Source organism: Microcebus murinus, chromosome 16 (assembly GCF_040939455.1).
Source record: "Microcebus murinus isolate Inina chromosome 16, M.murinus_Inina_mat1.0, whole genome shotgun sequence".
In the NCBI taxonomy this organism is placed as follows: Eukaryota; Metazoa; Chordata; class Mammalia; order Primates; family Cheirogaleidae; genus Microcebus; species Microcebus murinus.
In genome coordinates, this window is record NC_134119.1 from 28,788,610 (window position 1) to 28,807,639 (window position 19,030).

At 51.8% G+C, this 19,030-nt stretch overlaps 1 protein-coding gene across 1 annotated transcript; it reads right to left on the reverse strand.

Moving 5' to 3' along the window:
- Nucleotides 1-14,906: 14,906 nt before the first annotated feature.
- SOX12 (SRY-box transcription factor 12) lies at nucleotides 14,907-18,286 on the reverse strand. The gene has a single exon (XM_012755156.3). It carries the CDS (start codon nucleotides 17,666-17,668, stop codon nucleotides 16,724-16,726), a length of 945 nt encoding a protein of 314 aa, XP_012610610.1. The 5' UTR covers nucleotides 17,669-18,286; the 3' UTR covers nucleotides 14,907-16,723.
- Between the last annotated feature and the right edge of the window lie 744 nt (nucleotides 18,287-19,030).

Here is a 19,030-nt window from a genome sequence, read left to right on the forward strand (position 1 = left end):
GGAATGGCTGGATCCAGATGCTAGAAATCTCTCTCTTTATCTCGTGGTTTGGTTCTGCTCTGCTCTCCTCTGTGTCAGGCAGACTCTCCCTGTGGTGGCAAAATGCCCAAATCCTTCAAATTTAACTTTTGGAATAAGAATCTTTCTTTCCCTATAGTTCCAGAAAAATCCCTGATGTTGATTCTCATTGCCCCCAGTTGGGTAAAACGTCATTTACTGAACCCACCAGCATGCCTCTGACTGGCTTGGTTCCTTGGTCACCCTTTGGGAGGCTTGGAGTGGTTGCCTGAGGACACTTAGTCAAGATGTGGCAAATCTGAATTTGCTCTGATAACTCTGAGGCCATGATCTGTAGCAACAACTGTCTACATGGATGTGACTTTCTTTGGTAGTGTCAGGAGCGAGAATGAAGGAGAAAGCCACTGGCACCCCAGCTCATAGGTTGGAGTTCCCCTGGACAAGTCAGGCAGAAAGAGGAGGTGGGGGGGCATGCAGGAAAAAGGGAAGAGAGCAGATCCCATGATGAACCTCAGGGTGGATCCTGGCTCAAGGGGAGGTGCCAAGGCAGCCCTGGAGGGGAGCAGCTGGCTGTGGAGATGTAGGGGTTCCAGCCTGAGAAGCTCAGTGAAGTCCAAAAATGGATAGGAAGGAAGGGAGTCCGAGGTCAGAGTGTGGGACCCTGGAGTGAAGCATTTCACATGTGGAACCTTGTAGGACAGTTGGCACCGTCCAGTAGAACTTTCTGGAAAGATAGACATGTTCTACATCTGTGCTGCCAATACAGGAGCTGCTGGCCACAGCTGGCTATTAAGCGTTCAAAATGTGGCTGGTGTGACCGAGGAACTGAATGTTAAATTTTATTTAATTCTAATTACTTTAAATTTGAGTTTAAATAGTCACATGCCTCTGGTGGCCACTATGTTGGACAGTCAAGCATCAGTTGAACAACCCTTATTCCCAGGGACCAACTTTGAGCGTGACCACTGGCATCTCAGAAGTCTACCAGCTACCCCATCACCGAGCCCTTGTGCCCTGCCCCTAGGGCCTCTTCTCTACACTGCAGCCACAATGAACTTGAAAGTGTAAGTCAGGAAGAATTCGTGTTTGCTGGGTAGAGTTTCAGTGTCACAAGATGAAAAAGTTCTAGAGCCTTATTGCACAACTGTGTGAATATACTTTACACTACTGGACCATATACTTAAAATGGTTGAGATGGTAATTTAATGTGTTTTTCACCACACACACAACATATAAGGGTAAGTCTGATTCTCTCATTCCTTTGCTCAAAACCCTCTAATGACTTCTCATCCTACTCAGGGTAAAAGAAAAGACTGTGATGGGTGGCTCACACCTGTAATCCTAGCACTCTGGGAGACCGAGGTGGGAGAACCACTTGAGCTCAGGAGTTCATAACCAGCCTGAGCAAGAGTGAGACCCCATCTTAACTAAAAAAAAAAAAAAAAAGTAGCTGGGCAACCAAAAATAGAAAATTATCCAGGTGTGGTGGCACATGCCTGTAGTCCCAGCTACTCAGGAGGCTGAGGTAGAAGGATCGCTTGAGCCCAGGAGTTTGAAGTTGCTGTGAGCTAGGCTGATGCCATGGCACTCTAGCCCCAGCAATGGAGCGAGACTCTGCCAAAAGAAATAAGAAAGAGAAAGAAAGAAAGAAAGAAAGAAAGAAAGAAAGAAAGAAAGAAAGAAAGAAAGAAAGAAAGAAAGAAAGAAAGAAAGAAAGAAAGAAAGAAAGAAAGAAGAAGGGAAGGAAGGAAGGAAGGAAGGAAGGAAGGAAGGAAGGAAGGAAGGAAGGAAGGAAGGAAGGAAGGAAGGAAGGAAGGAAAGGAAGGAAGGAAGGAAGGAAGGAAGGAAAGAACTATCATGGATTAAAGATGCTCATAAATGCTTTGTCACTCTGCCCTTCAAGAAGTGGTGTTTATGCTTTCCCCTTGAATCTGGGTTGGCCCAATGACAGCTTTAACCAATAGAACATGGTAGAAGTACTGCTGAGCCAGTCTGGACCTGGCTTTCAACAGGATAATTTTTCTCTTCCTGTCTCTTGGAACACTGACTTGTGAGATGCTCCCTCGTGGACCCCAGTACCCATGCCAAAGTAGCCCAAGCCACGTGGAGGCCACACCTAGGTGCTAGTTGACAGCGCCAGCTGCACTTCCAGCCCATAGCTAGCACCCATTGCTGTATGGGACAGCATCATGAGAGTGAGTTGTCTTGGCTATTCCGTGACACTTGAGCCCTCAGATGACATCATGATGATGAGCACAAGAACCACCCTGCTGAATCCTGAAAACCCACAGCATCTTGACAGATAATAAAATGGCTTCGTTTTAAGCTACCGAGGCGTGAGATGGTTTGTTTTGCAGCAACAGATATCGCAAAGCAGTCCTTACTGGGTTTATAAGTCCTTAGATGAGCTACTGCCCCTCTCCAAACCCGACTTACCTCTTCCAAGTCACCTTCTTCTATTCCCTCAGTCCAGCCACACTGGCCTCCTTGCTGTTCCTTGAATGAACCAATCACGTCAGGCAAACTCTGACCTCAAGGCTTCAGGGTCTTTGCATTTGCCTGTTTGGGCCTTTATTGCTTTTTCTCTTGAAACCCACATAGCTAGCTTCTTGCCTTATTCAGCTCTCTGCTCAAACATCATCTTATCAAAAAGGGTTTATTCAATAGTGTGGTAGGGACACAGACTGGTCACCAAATTTCCATATGCTTCATGTCCACATCCCAGTCCCCTTGGAGCTCGGCAAAGCCATGTGATTCTCTCTGGCCAATGAGCTATGAGCAGAGAGATACATGTCACTTCTGGGCCCAAAGCATTTGTTCCAGTTGCTTTTGCTGTGTAACAAACCACCCTAAAACTTAGTGACTCAAAACTACCACAATCATTATTTTGCTTACAAATCTGCAATTTGGGTAGGCCTCAGTGGTAACTTCGCTTGGCAATAGCTAGGTGGTTCAACAGAAGACTGGAAAGACCTGCTCCCAAGATGGCTTGCTCATGTGGCTGGCAGGTTGGGGATCGCTGTTATCTGGGGGCTCAGCTGGGGCCGAGGGCAAGGGGGCTCAGTTCTTCTCTGTGTGGGACTCTCCCTAGTTTCTTCAGCCTCCTCACAGCCTGGTGGCCGGATGCCAAGAATGAGCATCCCAAGAAAGAGGAGGTGAACACTGTTAAGTTTCTAAGGCCAGAGTCTAGAAGCTGGTACAGTGTAGTATCACTGCCACTCCATTCTATTGGTCACAGAGGCCACATTCAAGGCGAGGAGACCTGCTCCCTAACTCCCAGTAGGAGAAATATCAAATAATCTGGGGCCATGTTTTAAAACTGCTACAACATTTGAAAGCTGGTGCATGACCCTCAGGTCATCTTGCCTCCTGCCGTAACAGTTGTGAAGGCTACACATTGACATGGGGGACCAGAAAAATGGAAGCAGGCCCAATTGCTGAGTCATCCAGTAGAGGACAGCCGCTCTGCAGAGTCACAATAACAGAATATGTTTAGGCAAGAAATAAGCCTTTGTTGTGTTAATCCACTGATATTTCAGAGTTCATCTGTTAATATGTCATAACCCAGCCTATCCTGACTGATAAAGAAATTGGTACCAGAAGTGGGGTACTTAAGTAACCAAAACCAAACTGTGCAGCAGTGACCCGGAAAGCTGGTGATCTTTGTTATGCAAAAGCAAAACATTTGGTAAAACTGTTATTGCAAGGCCGGCCCGGTGGCTCACGCCTGTAATCCTAGCTCTTTGGGAGGCTGAGGCGGGCGGATTGTTTGAGCTCAGGAGTTTGAAACCAACCTGAGCAAGAGCGAGACCTCGTCTCTACCATAAATAGAAAGATATTAATTGACCAACTAATATATATAGAAAAAATTAGCCGGGCATGGTGGCACATGCCTGTAGTCCCAGCTACTTGGAAGGCTGAGGCAGAAGGATCGCATGAGCCCAGGAGTTTGAGGTTGCTGTGAGCTAGGCTGATGCCATGGGACTCACTCTAGCCTGGGCAACAAAGTGAGACTGTCTCAAAAAAAAAAAAACAAACAAACAAAAAAAAAAAACTGTTATTGCAGTAACTTGGAAAACAGACTCTATGGGCACCTTTGGCTGCATTTGTCAAAATATTCAAGAGAAAGAAAAGCTCAAGAACAGAACTGGCTGGTCTGTCAGCAAAAATAAACGGGAAGTGAGTTTGGAAATTTAGGTCCTTGAAAAATTGGATAAGTCTAAGGCTTCCAGATTCAAATAGAGATGAACTGTAAAAAGATGCTGACAGCCAGGTGCAGTGGATCATGCCTGTAATCCTAGCACTCTGGGACGCCGAGGCAGGTGGATTGCTCAAGGTCAGGAGTTTGAAACCAGCCTGAGCAAGAGCGAGACCCTGTCTCTACTAAAAATAGAAAGAAATTAATTGGACAACTAAAAATATATAGGCCAAACGTGGTGGCTCACGGCTGTAATCCTAGCACTCTGGGAGGCTGAGGCAGGTGGATTACTCAAGGTCAGGAGTTCGAAACCAGCCTGAGCAAGAGCGAGACCCCATCTCTACTATAAATAGAAAGAAATTAATTGGCCAACTAATATATACAGGAAAAATTAGCTGGGCATGGTGGCACATGCCTGTAGCCCCAGCTACTCGGGAGGCTGAGGCAGGAGGATTGCTTGAGCCTGGGCATTTGAGGTTGCTGTGAGCTAGGCTGATGTCATGGCACTCTAGCTCGGAACAGAGTGAGACTCTGTCTCAAAAAAAAAAGATGCTGAGTATAGTAAAATCTATCCATTCTTCAAAATGCTTCGGGGACAAAGATTAAGGGTGTACCCTTCATGTCAATTTTTAAAATTTCCCCTCTATCAATTAGAGTACCTCAAAGCTAAAATCAATTAACATAAGAGATTGGATTTTATTTTATTTTATTTTTTTGAGACAGAGTCTCGCTTTGTTGCCCAGGCTAGAGTGAGTGCCGTGGCATCAGCCTAGCTCACAGCAACCTCAAACTCCTGGGCTCAAGCAATCCTACTGCCTCAGCCTCCCAAGTAGCTGGGACTACAGGCACACGCCACCATGGCCAGCTAATTTTTTTTGTATATGTATTTTTAGTTGGTCAATTAATTTCTTTCTATTTTTAGTAGAGACAGAGTCTGGCTCAGGCTGGTTTCGAACTCCTGACCTTGAGCAATCCGCCCGCCTAGGCCTCCCAGAGTGCTAGGATTACAGGGATGAGCCACCACGTCCGGCCCTGGATTTTAAAAGGCTTTGAATGAAACCCTGTAAAACTTCTGAGGGCCAAAATCATATTAGAGGCGTGGTTCTGCCACCTGTTATTCTTGACAACTGCTATTAAACTGATAGCAAGAGCTTTGGGGTAAGAAAACAAAGAAAAAAAGCAGCCCTAAGCACAATTTATTGAAAAGTATTGTGGGTGTGGTTTTAGTATCTGGAACTGACCAGAGTCAAATGGAAAAGAAACCGAAGTTTTTGATAGAACTGTACTGCCAAAGAAATCAGAAGCCTAGGCTAAAAATCCTGTGATTAGGTCTTAAAATGATCTTAGTTGCCTCACACCCATTAGGATGGCTACTATAAAAAAAAAAAAAAAAAAAAAACCAGAAAATAACAAGTGTTGGTGAAGATGTGGAAAAATGGGAACCCTTGTGAATTGTTGGTGAGAGTGTAAAATGGTACAGATGCTATGAAAAACAGCATGGGGATTCCTTGAAAAATTAAAAATACAATTACCACATGATCCAGCAATTTTACTTCTGGGTATATATCCACAAAAGTTGGAAGCAGTGTATCTCGAAGGCATGGTTGCACACCCATTCTCATAGCAACATTATTCCCAACAGGCAAAAGGTCGAAGCAATCCAAGTGTTCACTGATGGATGAATGCATGAACAAAAGGTGGTGTGTACATACAATGGAGTGATACTCAGCCTTAAAAAACAAGGACATTCTGATGCATGCTACAACATGGATGATCCCTGAGGACGTTATGCCAAGTGAAATAAGCCATTCACAAAAAAGACAAATACTGTGTGATTCCACTTGCCTGAGACATCTAGAGTAGTCAAATTCACAGAGACAAAAAGGAGACTGGTGGTTGCTAGGAGGACGGGGAAACGAGGGGTCAGCGTTCGATGGGTCCAGAGTTTTGGTTTTGCATTATGAAGAGTTCTTGAAATGGGGGTGCTGGTGGTTGCATAATATTGTGACTGTGCTTCATGCTGGACACGTAAAGATGATTAAGATGGAACATTTTTGTTACATGTATTTTATCACAATTTTTAAAAAAATTATTACACTTAAAAAAAAAAAAGATCAGTCCCTAAAAGTTTACAGGCAGGGAGTAGACTGAAAAATGTGTGATGTGTGTACCTGTCAAGGAGCAAGAGGCACTTCTGGTTCTTGTTTCCTTCTGGTAGATTCCTCGCTCTTTTCTGCTGGCAGAGCTGCTCCCGGAGGCCTGTGAGCCCCCTTGTCACCTGGCCTCCAGCTGAGCTCAGCCAATGAGAGGCACCCACAGGAGGCTGAAGGGAGAAAGGAGAAGCCAGAGTGTTTCTTCCCAACGTCCTCGGGCTTCCTTAGCCTATTCTCACTGATATAACTACCTCATCGAAAATAGAAGCCCCTCCTCACACTCTATCCCCTTCACCTCATGACATAATTGCATAGTTATCTGTTTACTTATTTTATGTTTCCATCCACCGAGTGTATGCTCCATGCGGGCAGGGACTATGTCTGTTTTATTCATTGATGAATCCCTAATGCTTAAGATGGTGCCTGGCACATAGTAGGTGCTCAGGAAAGGTTTATTACAAGAGTGAATAAATTTAGCAGCCAAACCAAACACATGCAAGAGAAGAGGGAAAGCCCTAAGGAGCACATGACAGGCAATCACAATCTCAAATAAAAGCCAGAGAGGTCAGGTGGCTCCGAGTCACACAGTAAATCCTCCACTGACCTCAAACTCAGGCCTCTTTCCTCCATTCTGGGTTGTATCCAAGTCTCTACAGGGACCCTTGACCTCAGGTTTTCTGGAAGAGAAGGAGCATAACTTGACATTTAGTTAAAAGGAAACCCTGAAAACAGCTGAGGGTGAGAAACTGGGTTGCTAAGAAACCCCCAATGATGGGGGAGAGGGTTGGCATCCATTGCTAGGCAACCTAAAAGAGGCTAGACAGGCAGGTGTAGCTACAGACACCTTTTTCCCTCCTTCTCATAGACTCCTAGAATGCCATGCTGGACATGCTCTTAGATACTTCTAGTCCAACCACCTCATCATACAGATGGGGAAACGGAGGCCTCAAAAGGCAAGGTGGTTAGCCAAAGTCCCTCCAGTTCCTCAATAAGATCAAAGACAAATTTCATGGGGTGGAGTTAGGGGGCTTGTCACTGGGAGTGGCCTGGCATGTCTGAGGGAGTTTGAGGCTAGAGCTGGTAAATGGGTCTGTAAAAGAGTGAAGATGGGTCTGTAAAAGAGTGAAGGAGTCAACTGCAAAGGCCTTGAATGCCAAGCTAAAACCTTTCGACTGTATCCTGAGGGTTATGGGAGCCATCGAAAGGTTTTCAGCAAATGCTCAGGTTTGTTCTCAAATGACCCCTTGGGGTGCAGTGTGGAGACTCAGGATAGAGTCCAAACACCTTCAAGGCCCTCCCAGCAAGCTCCACCTCGCCTCTTCACGCCACCCCCTCCAACCAGTCAACTTCTTTTTTTTTTTTTTTTGAGACAGAGTCTCGCTTTGTTGCCCAGGCTGGAGTGAGTACCGTGGTGTCAGCCTAGCTCACAGCAACCTCAAACTCCTGGGCTCAAGCGATCCTTCTGCCTCAGCCTCCCGAGTAGCTGGGGCTACAGGCATGCGCCACCATGCCCGGCTAATTTGTTCTATATATATTAGTTGGCCAATTAATTTCTTTCTATTTATAGTAGAGACGGGGTCACGCTCTTGCTCAGGCTGGTTTTGAACTCCTGACCTCGAGCAATCCACCCGCCTCGGCCTCCCAGAGTGCTAGGATTACAGGCGTGAGCCACCGCACCCGGCCCAGTCAACTTCTGTGCTAGCTGCTCTTGCACAGTCTTCCCATTGGCTGTTGCTGGCATCTGAAAAGTTCTTTCCTTCACCTGGACCTGTTCCAGTTATTATTGCTTCATAACAAACTGCCCCCAAAACTAATGGCATGAATAACTACCATGTCACTATGCTCACGGATTCTAGGGGTCAGGAATTCAGACAGGGCACAAAGGGAATGGTTTGTCTCTGCCCCCTGTTGGCTGGGCCTCAACTGGGAAGACCCTCCAACAGCGGGAAGTGACTTGGATGACTAGGGCCTGGAATCATCTGGCAGTTTCTACACTCACACGTCTGGGGCCAGGGCTTGACTGTCACCTGGAGCACCACGTGGTCTCCCCATGTGGCTTGGGTTTCTTCACCCAAGTGAAGCATGACAGTGTTGTGGCTAGTGGTCTTTTTTTTTTTTTTTTTTTTTTTTTTTTTGAGACAGAGTCTCACTTTGTTGTCCAGGCTAGAGTGAGTGCCGTGGCGTCAGCCTAGCTCACAGCAACCTCAAACTCCTGGGCTTGAGTGATCCTTCTGCCTCAGCCTCCCGAGTAGCTGGGACTACAGGCATGCGCCACCATGCTCGGCTAATTTTTTATATATATATCAGTTGGCCAATTAATTTCTTTCTATTTATAGTAGAGACGGGGTCTCGCTCTTGCTCAGGCTGGTTTTGAACTCCTGACCTTGAGCAATCCGCCCACCTCGGCCTCCCAAGAGCTAGGATTACAGGCGTGAGCCACAGCGCCCGGCCTAGTGGTCTTTTAACATGGTCGTTCAGGGTGACTTCCCCTTGGAAATCGTGTAGCATCACTTCTGCTACATCCTATTTGTTACAAGTGGATCATGAAGGTCAGCTCAGATTCAAGGGGAAGGAAATTTAAGGGAGGAATGTTAAAGAACTTGTAGCCATGTTCTACAAACATCACAACGAGCTGAGGTTCAATAGTGACCATGCCCTGCTACATGTCTGGGTTAAGTGCCTCTTCTGTGTTCCCCCAGACACACTGTCCATCACTATCAAAGCATTTCACTTCAGGCAGGGCACAGTGGCTCATGCCTGCAATTCTAGCACTTTGGGAGCCCAAGGCAGGAGGATGGCTTGTGGCCAGGTGTTCAAGAGCAGTCTGGGCAAGACCCTGTCTCTACAAAAACTTTAAAAATTAACTGGGCGTGGTGGTATGTGCTGGTAGTCCCAGCTACTCAGGAGGCCGAGGCGGGAGGATAACTTGAGCCTAGGAGTTGGAGGTTACAGTGAGCTGTGATGATGCCACTGAACTCCAGCCTGGGGGACAGAGTAAGACCCTGTCTCAAAAAAATAAATAAAATGAATTTTCACTCCCATGTTTATGTGTTTGTCTCCTATTCAGAGCCATGAGCTCATTGAGCACACACTATGTCTGTCTTTTTCACTTCTGTATGCCCAGCACCTAATATGTGCCATGACCCCTTATAGATGTTTGTTGAATAGGTGAGTGAATGAGCCAAGGCATGGAGTCCCATGCAGAGCCATTCCTTCCTTATGAAGCTTACTTACTGATTAGGTTAAAAATAATAATAAAGGCCAGGGCAGTGGCTCATGCCTGTAATCCTAGCACTCTGGGAGCCTAGAGAATTGCTTGAGCTCAGGAGTTTGAGACGAGCCCAAGCAAAAGCAAGACCCCATCTCTACTAAAAATGGAAAAAAAATTAGCTGGGCAACTAAAAATAGAAAAATTTAGCCGGGTGTGGTGGTGCATGCCTGTAGTCCCAGCTACTTGGGAGGCTGAGGCAGGAGGATCCCTTGAGCCCAGGAGTTGTAGGTAGCTGTGAGCTGTGTTGATGCCACTGCACTCTAGCCGGGGCAATAGAGTGAGACTCTGTCTCAAAAATAAATAAATAAATGTAAAAACTACATATGATAAATACCAGATAGTGATAAACGCTATTCAGTAAAAGCAAAGTAAGGGGATAGTGTAAGGAGGGCGATACTTTATCAGGGGTCTTCAAACTTTTTAAACAGGGGGCCAGTTCACTGTCCCTCAGACCGTTGGAGGGCCATGGGAGAGTGAGGCACACACTCCACACATGCGCACCGTGGGCCTGGGACGAGTTGGCTGCTAAGCAGGACAGGCAGCGATGGCAAAAACACCTGGCAGGTCGGATAAATGTCCTCAGCAGCCGCATGTGGCCCGAGTGCCATAGTTTGAGGACGCCTGCTTTATGTGAAAGGTCAGGGAAGACATCTCTGGTGACATAGGAGCTGAGACTGGAAGGAAGTCACTCGTGTGGCTATCTTAGGGAAAGGCATTTCAAGCAGAGGGAGCGACATGTGCAAAGGGCCTGAGATAGGGGTGTGCTTGGCAGGTGTAGCAAACAGCAAGGATGCCAGTGTGACTGCAGCATGGTGAGAGAAGGAAAACATGGTCGGAGGTGAGTCCCCAGGAAGGCCGCAGGCCACTTCTCACTGGGCTTCACAGGATATGCTGAGGACGTTGGTACCTACTGAGTGAGACATGAACCGCGGGAGGGCTGTGAGCAGAGGCAGACCACGGTCTGATTTATATGAATGTGTAACGGGATCACTGTGGCTGCTATGCGGATGACTCTAAGTGGGAAAAAGAGAAAAGCAATGAGTCCAGAGAGGCTGGTACAGGACACTAGGCCTGAGGCAGTGGTGGCCATGGAAGATGTGAGAAGTGACAGGACACAGGACCCATTTCAAAGATGAAGCCAACAGGATAGAAGGGATATAAAGCTATGAGGGAAAGGGCATTCTAGGATGGCTGAAAGGTTTGGGTCTTTAATTCCACACCAGCTGTGCAGATGTGGTGTGGGGCACCAGGCCCAGGAGCACTGTGGAAACAAGAATTCATTTTCTAAAAAGCCGGGTGAGGCGGCACAGGCCTGTAGTCCCAGCTTCTCGGGAGGCTAAGGTGAGAGGATCTCTTGAGGAGTTCAAGATCAACCTGGACATCATCTCAAAAAAAAAAAAAAAAGAATTTTCTTTTCTTTTTTTTTTTTTTTTGAGACAGAGTCTTACTCTGTTGTCCGGTTAGAGTGCCATGGCATCAGCTCAGCTCACAGCAACCTCTAACTCCTGGGCTCAAGTGATCCTCCTGCCTCAGCCTCCCGAGTAGCTGGGACTACAGGCATGCACCACCACACCGGCTAATTTTTTCTATATACCGTGCTTCCCTGAAAATAAGACCTACCCATAAAATAAGCCCCAGCAGGATTTCTAAACATTTGCGCAATAGAAGTCCTACCCAGAAAATGAGACCTAGTGATGGGTGTGGCTACGCAGCGCTTCTGCACAACCCATGCATTTCATCAAGGAGCGGTAAAGAAGATGAGCAGCCCTTCTCATCTGCCCCAGGAGAGCTCTATTGCTCAACATGAGAGATTGAGGCCAATGGTTCTAAAGGAAATAAAGTCACAAGAAATTTAGAATGGAATTCGGGGTTTGTAGAGTTGTGATGATGTTCCTGAGGAAGATGACTTAACTATATTTGAATAAATGTAGATTGTTGTACTTTACTTAAAAGAAATGACACATCCCCTGAAAATAAGCCCTAGGGTGTCTTCTTGAGGAAAAATATAAGACCTTGTCTTATTTTCAGGGAAACATGGTATATTTTCAGTTGTCCATATAATTTCTTTCTATTTTTAGTAGAGATGGGATCTTGCTCTTGCTCAGGCTGGTTTTGAACTCCTGAGCTCAAACGATCCACCCGCCTTGGCCTCCCAGAGTGCTAGGATTACAGGTGTGAGCCACCTCGCCCGGCCAGAATTCATTTTCTGACATGTCAAGTTTGAGGTGCCTATTAGACATCCCAGTGGAGATGACAAGAAGGCAGCTGGTCTGGCAATGCCAAGGCTGGAGACGGAGACTTGAGAATCTCAGCTGCCATAGAGCAGAATTCTAAGATGGCCTCGAGATTTCCAGTCCCTGGTGCACGTGCCCTGCTTAACCTCCCCTGGAGTGTGGGGGAGGCCAGTGTGATGGTTGTCACTTTTATGATTAGGCTACAGTATATGGCAAAGGTGAAAGGATTTTTGCAAATATACTTTCAAGGTCCCAAATTAGTTGATTTTTAATCAAAAGGGAGATTTTACTGGGTGTGCCTGACTTCATCAGGGATGCTTTTTAAAAGAGAGCTTAAACCTTCCCTGAGCCAAGTGACTGCAATCAGCAGAAAGATCCTCTTGCAGACCTTGACAAAATAATTTGCAATGTTGTTCAAGGACTGGGGAGGCCATGCAGGGGCCATGTGGAAAGAAACTGTGAACAGCTCTTAGAAATCTAGAGTGGCACCCGCTGACAGCCAGCAAGAGAACAGGGACCTACCTCTATCCTGTAATCACAAGGACCTGAATTCTGCCCACAGATACGTGAGTTTGGGAAAGGATCCTGAGCTCCAAAAAGGAATGCAAGCCGGCCAACACCTTGGTTGCTGCCTGGTGAGATCCTGAGCAGAGACCCAGCTAAGGCACGCCTGGACTCCTGAGCCGAGGAGACTGTGAGATAATAAATGCATGTTGTCTGAAGCTGCTACGTTTGTGGCAATTTGTTGTGCAGGAACAGAAGATAACCAATGTATCAGTGCGTGGGTGTTTTTAAAGCTTTGTAACCAAGATGGTTCAAGTCACCCAGGCAAGGGACATAACCCAGCAGTCATGCTATATGAATGGAGCCAGACTGGAAGGGACCCTTCCTCACAGAGAGACACGCCCTGACTCCCACCTCCAACCGCACAACTTGCGTTCTACTCATCTCAGCCACTAGGTGTCCCCAGAGTCCCCATAAGCAGGCATCCCCCACCCTCCCCCCCTTTCAGGTCAGCATCTGAAATGGGAGAAACCAAAATGAAAAGAAACCAATCTCTCTTGTGGTCCTCTTGCCCCTTCCCCCACTTTACACAAGGGGCAACTACGGCCAGCAAAGGGGGAGAGACTTGCCCAAGGTCCCACAGCTCCAGCACCATCCTGGGTCAGGCATTTTTGCCCTCCCTTGTTCTGTCTCCCTCCCAGGCCACTCTGAAGGACAAATTCAGGTGATCACCTCATCCTTCCCTCCTGCTTTTCCCAGGGGAGGGACTGTGAGCGTGGCATGGGCTGAGAGCTCTGGAGGGACTTGTGGGCTGAGGCTGGAGTTTCTAAATAACACTGACGGGTGTAGACTTGGACAGGGCACAAGCACAAGGTAGGCGCTGACGGTGGTGGTGGAGGGGAGACTCCCAAGATGGGGGGATAGCGAGGGGAGGGGCCTAGCTGCAGCAGCTGGGCCAGTGACCCCATTCCCTTGGTCCCACCCCTTGCACCCTCCACTGCAGACAGGGCTCCTCCAGAAGCAGACACGGAGACAGAGTTTGGGGTGCAAGATGTTTATTAGGGATGAATACCTGTGAAAAAAAGAGGAAGCAGGATTGGGCACAGGAAGAAGGCAAACCATGTGGCAGGCCTGATAAAGCCCTGGCTGCCCTGGGTGGGGAAGGGCTGGGGACCTGGTGCAAGGGCTGCCTGTCAGTGTCCCACTTTGGACTGCAGAGGCCAGGTGTTTCAGACACCACAGGCAGGCTGCCAGGGAAGAGAAGGGCGTGGTCTCGGGTGAAGGGCTCTCTGCAGCTGAGGCCGGCCCTGACCACACTTCCCACAGCTGGGGAAGTCCTTCCCTAAAGGGGCTTCTGAGTGGCACGTAGCCCTGTCTTCCACACCTTCTCAATTCTACCTCTTCTTGCAGATTTTTTTTTTTTTTTTTGCCTGCTTGCTTCCAACCAAGCTGTCACTGTAATTCCCACACTCAGCCTTGGCTCTTACTGGGAAAAGAGGCTTTGTCCCAGCTTAGGAATTCACTGGATCTGGCAGAGGAAGAATTAGGGGGAGGGGTAGCAGAGGGACAAAGCAGGGGAAAGCCTTGGTCTCAGTTTCCAAAATGCACTGGTCAGAACTTCAAAGACAGGCTTCTGCTGCTCTTTGGTCATTTAATAAATCTACACTGCATGTCACTGTGTGCCAGGCCCTGGGGCCAACCCCAGCACGCCAGGCTTAGCACCACCTGCAGATTCAAACAGAGAGCCAGCACCCTGAAGTAACACTGCAGCAGCAGAAGGCAGAACCAAGATTCTGGGCCCTGTCTCTGACCTTGGCCACTTGCAGGTCCTCCTGCAAGATGCTTCACCACCTGGCCCCGTTTCCTCCTCTGGACAGGAGTGACAAAATCTATGGAGCACCATGTTAAACGCTTCTCACCTCAAACATTTTATCCTGTGAAGCAGGTACTGTCATCCCCATGTTAACACACATGGAAAGAAGGGTTGAGACGAAGTTAATTTGCTCAAGGTCACACAGGTGCTCAGTGGTGGAGCTGGGCTTGGAGCCCAGTGTGGCTCAACCCTGCTTCTTAATCCTCATTAAGGGCAAGGTCAAGCTGGCCCCCTTGGACTAGACCTGCCTGCACACTTGTTTCATGTGGCCCACAATTTAAAAATATTCGAGTCAACTGTCATTTTGAAATTCAGATGACTCAGGAACACTCATATCTCTAGATTCTCTTGAAAAATCTGGCCGTTTGGCCACTGTGGACCACATTCCCACGGGGTCACAACTGGCAGGAGGTGGGCAGCTGCCAGCCTTGGACACTGGGTCATCGCGCCAGTGTCCACTCAGACTTAGTCATTTATGGCCCCAACAGGGATGAGTTTGCTGCCCTTAATGAAGGTCAGCGAGTCCTGAGACAGAGGCCTAGAGAGGCCAGGCGGCTTACCCTGGGACAGCTTGGGCCTAAATCACATGGACTTGAACCTGGCAAACTGGAGAGGGTTGAGGAAAAGCACAGACATGCAGAACCACAGGGCGAGGTCGGGGCAAATACACTTTATTCAGTCCTGGCATCAGACTGGCGGAAGTCCTGCTGTGGGTGCCAGTGCCCCAGACGGAGGGACCCTCCCCTTAGCTACGAGACTAGTTCTCCAAGACCACAGACAGTGACATCTCTTCACTCACATGACGTTTTCTGTTTTTTTCATTGTCTTTTTGTTGTTGTTTTTCTTAAAAAAAAAAAAAAAAAAGAGAGAGAGAAAGAAAGAGCGCAAGAAAGGCCCAGAGCCGGAGCACCAAGCTTAAAGGAGGCAGCTGGTGGCTTTGTCAGCGACGGGAACGCGTGGGGCAGAGACCTGCAAAGACCCTGGGCAGGGATCCCGGAGGACTCTGGGGACCGTTTGTTCCTGAGATTTGTGTGTGTGAATGAGAGTGTGTGGATCACCCGGGAGGGTGAACCCACGCCGGTGAGATACAGGTAGTGAGGGCAAAGGGGGCGTGGGGAGGCCGGAGGGGCGGGGCTCGAGTGGGGAGATGCAGTAAGGGGGGTAACAGCATCAGGGGCGGTTCCCAAGGGCACCCTGAACTGGTCAGAACTTTCTCCTTACAACAGCGCTGTGCCCATTTCTCACATGGAAAAACTGAGGTGCAAACGGCCCATCAGTCTCACTGGCCCGGTCAATGGACTCTTCCTGCCATCCCATCTGCTATCATGTCTCAATCCCAAACCCTTAGCACCGACGTACCTCAGTTTGTCCCGCTGAATACTGAATGAGGGTGGACTTGGGTGACAGGAAGGGGCCCAGGTTGAGAAGGTGCCTTGAGGTGATAGGGCACTTCCAGGGGAAGGGAGCAGCAGAGACCCTGTCCCCAAAAAGACTGGTAGGCGTCTTGGTTCTGAGTTTTCTTGGACAGCCCCTTCCTCTACTGACGGAATTCCAGAGAAAAACCCTACCCCCAATTTCCAGTTGGGGGAAAGGAAGGGACGTTCCTGGGGACCAAGATAGGCTGTAGAGGCAGTCACGCAGTCGGGGAGGCGGTGCGCATGGGCTGTGGGCGACCCCATAAGGGAAAGGGGGCTATGCCACTTGGGAGAGTTCCAGGCCCAAACCAACGCTTCCGAGCCACCTAGTCTCTTTCTCCTATTTCCAAGTGCTCCTCCCATTAAGGCAGTGACGCCCCGTCGGGTTGGGAGGAAGCCATGGGCTTTCAGATCAAAGGATTTCTCAGGATCGTCCTACACTTGCCCCCCTTCTTCCTGGAGCAGGAGACGGAGATGCGAAGCTGGACTGCCACCAGCCCCCTCCTCCCAAGGAGTATTAAGCATGCGCGAGAAGAGGGTGGGTCCCAGCGGGGGGCGGGCCCTAACACTCTGGGGATAAAAGAGCGCCCCCCTCCCCCGCGGAGGGGCGGGGCAAGGGCGGAGCGCGCGGTGCAGCCCAGTCGCATCGCCCCCCTAACCAAGAAGGCAGGCTGGGCGAAGGAGGAGGGATTCAGGAGCAAGGGAGGGGGCGTGTCCTCCGGCCACGAGGAGGGGCGTGTGCAAAGTGGGGGAGGGGTGCAGGTCTGTAGGAGAGGCTGGGAGGTGTATCGGAGGGGGGCTGGCTGCTGGTGGCTGTGCAGGAGGGGGCAATGTGGGGAGGGGCTTGGATGTCAGGGAAGGGGTGGGGGTTGGGCTGCCTTGGGGTGTGTCTGCGGGGGAGGGGCATGTCTGGATTTGAGGGGGGATGGGCACGTCCAGGAGGGGGGAGGCTGCGCGGGAGATGGGGTGCCAGCCTCGGCCTCCGAGGGGCCCCAATACCTGATTCCTGTATGTAAACAGCTGGTTTGGGGGCTTGCGCGCCCCGCTGACGGTGGGCTCAGTAGGTGAAAACCAGGTCGGCGATGCTAGACGGGCGCCAGTCCCCTGCGATCATCTCGGTAACCTCGGGGGTGCAGTAGTCCGGGAACTCGAAGTGCGACGTGCCCGATGGTGGCGGCAGGTCCGGGTCGCGGTCCAGGGCACTGCAGTCCAGGCCGGCGGGGCCCGGGGGCAGCCTGGACAGAAAGCCCAGCGGCTCCTCCCCTGACGCCACCGTCTCCTCTTCGCCTTCCTCCGCCGCTGCCGCCTCCTCCTCCTCTTCCTCCGGCTCCTCGTCCTCCGACGGTGTCGGGGAGGCGGCGGTGGCGGCCGCCCCCTCGCCCGACGGCCCTTGGGCACGCTCCGCTTGTCCCCGGGCGGCCCGTCCCGCCGGGACCATCCTCCATAGCTCCCGCCCGGGGGTCTCGACCAGGCGCACTTCCAGCAGCTCCTCGTCGTCGTCGTCCTCGTCGTCCTCGGGCGCCGCCGCGCCGCCCCCCAAAGGCCCTCCCGCCGCTCGGCGGCCCCCGCGGCCCGGCAGCTGCGGCCCGGGCTTGAGCCGGCTGCCGCCACCGCCGCCGCCGGGGGGGCGGGGCCGCGCCTTGGCGGGCGCCCCCTTGCTCTTTTTGCGCGGCCGGTACTTGTAGTCCGGGTAATCCGCCATGTGCTTCAGGCGCAGCCGCTCCGCCTCCCGCACGAACGGGATCTTCTCCGAGTCCTGCAGCAGCTGCCAGCGGCGGCCCAGGCGCTTGGAGATCTCGGCGTTATGCATGTCGGGCCACTGGTCCATGATCTTCCGCCGCTCGTGCTGCGACCACACCATGAACGCGTTCATCGGCCTCTTGATGTGGCCGCTCGGGGTCTTGCACCAGCCGGGCTCGCGCGCCCCATCCTCGGCCGGCCCGGGCCCGGGGGGCGGCGGCCCGCCGTCCCGTTTGGCCCTCGCGCCCCGCTGCTGCACCATCGCGCCTGGGCCCGGGGCCGCTAGACGCCGCCGGGGGCCGTCCGCATCCTCCGCGGCTGGGGGTGGGGGAGGAGGCAGCGGCGACGGAGGGGCGGCCCCGCCCCGCGGATCGGCCCGGCCCCCGCGAGCTGGGGAGCAAGGAGCTGGGCGCTCGGGCCCAACGGACGGCGGGGGGAGGAGGTCAGCGGCGCGGTCTCAGGCGGGCTCGGCGCGCCCCCGCCGCCTCCGGCAAGTTGCGCCCGGGAGCACACCGCACATTGTTTTGCGGGGGCGGAGGAATCGCACACCCTTAGGCCCCCGCGGGCTCTCCTTGCAGCCTCCGGCTCCGCCGCGGCCCGCGCGCGCCGCTCCCCGCCCCGCCGCCGACGCCTTTCAGTGTCTTTCTCCCCGCGCGGCCCCGCCGGCGCGCGCGCCACCCCTCCCCCTCGCCGTCTGCGGGCCGCTGCGGCGCGCGCGGGGCCGCCCCGTGTAAACACCGAGGTGCCCGCTTGGGCTGCGGCCGGGCCACGCCTCGCGCCCGGGCGGCGCGTCACCCGTTGCTGGGCAGAGAACCTGGTATTTGCATCTCCCAATCGCTGGCCGCCGGAGCTGGGCGGGGCTCGGGCTGCGGGGCTGAGCCGTGTCGGGGCTGGGATTGGGGGAGACGGATGAGATCGGTTTCTTTTCTTAGGCTGGGGGCTGAGGGGAGGGGAGGGGACGCCGAGCGTGCTTCCCATCTGGCTCTCGAGGCTTGTCCTCGCTACAATTTGCCTTTGAAATTTTAGCTTATTCCGTGACACCTGCCGCCAGGTAGGATTTCCGCCCCCTCCTCTTTGGGGGACGGCTTTTCGCACCGTCCCAGAAGAGAATTTGGGGGGGACCAACTCACGTTGTCATAGGTGTTGCCCCGCCTGCTGCACACAGGGTCCGGCCACATAGGGGCTCAAATGCTTTGGGACCCAACGAACCCTTTTTTCTTTCTTTCTTGTTTTAATCTCGTGTGAGGCGCCACAGGAATCCTGAGAAAGAAGGACTGTGACGCCCACTTTCCAAATACGGAACACCCAGGACACGCAGACTAGGACGCGAGTCCGAGGCTCGAGGGGCCGGGGCTCCAGGCGAGGGTCCTGAGCAGGGCGGACGGCCCGCTTTTCACAAATCCCGGGCGGGATTCGTGGATGCGTGAGTGCCCCATCCCCGGGTCCCACCCCGCCCCGCCGCCAGCGCGGTCCGCCTTGGGCGCGTCCCTCCTCCCGGGCGGGGAGAAGCGTGCGGGGGCGCGGGGCGGGCCAGCCCTGGGGGCGTGGCCGGGGTGCAGGGAGAGGCGCGTGGCGGGGAGGGGCCGCGCGCTCCCCGCTCACCACGTGTGAGCCGGTTCGGGCG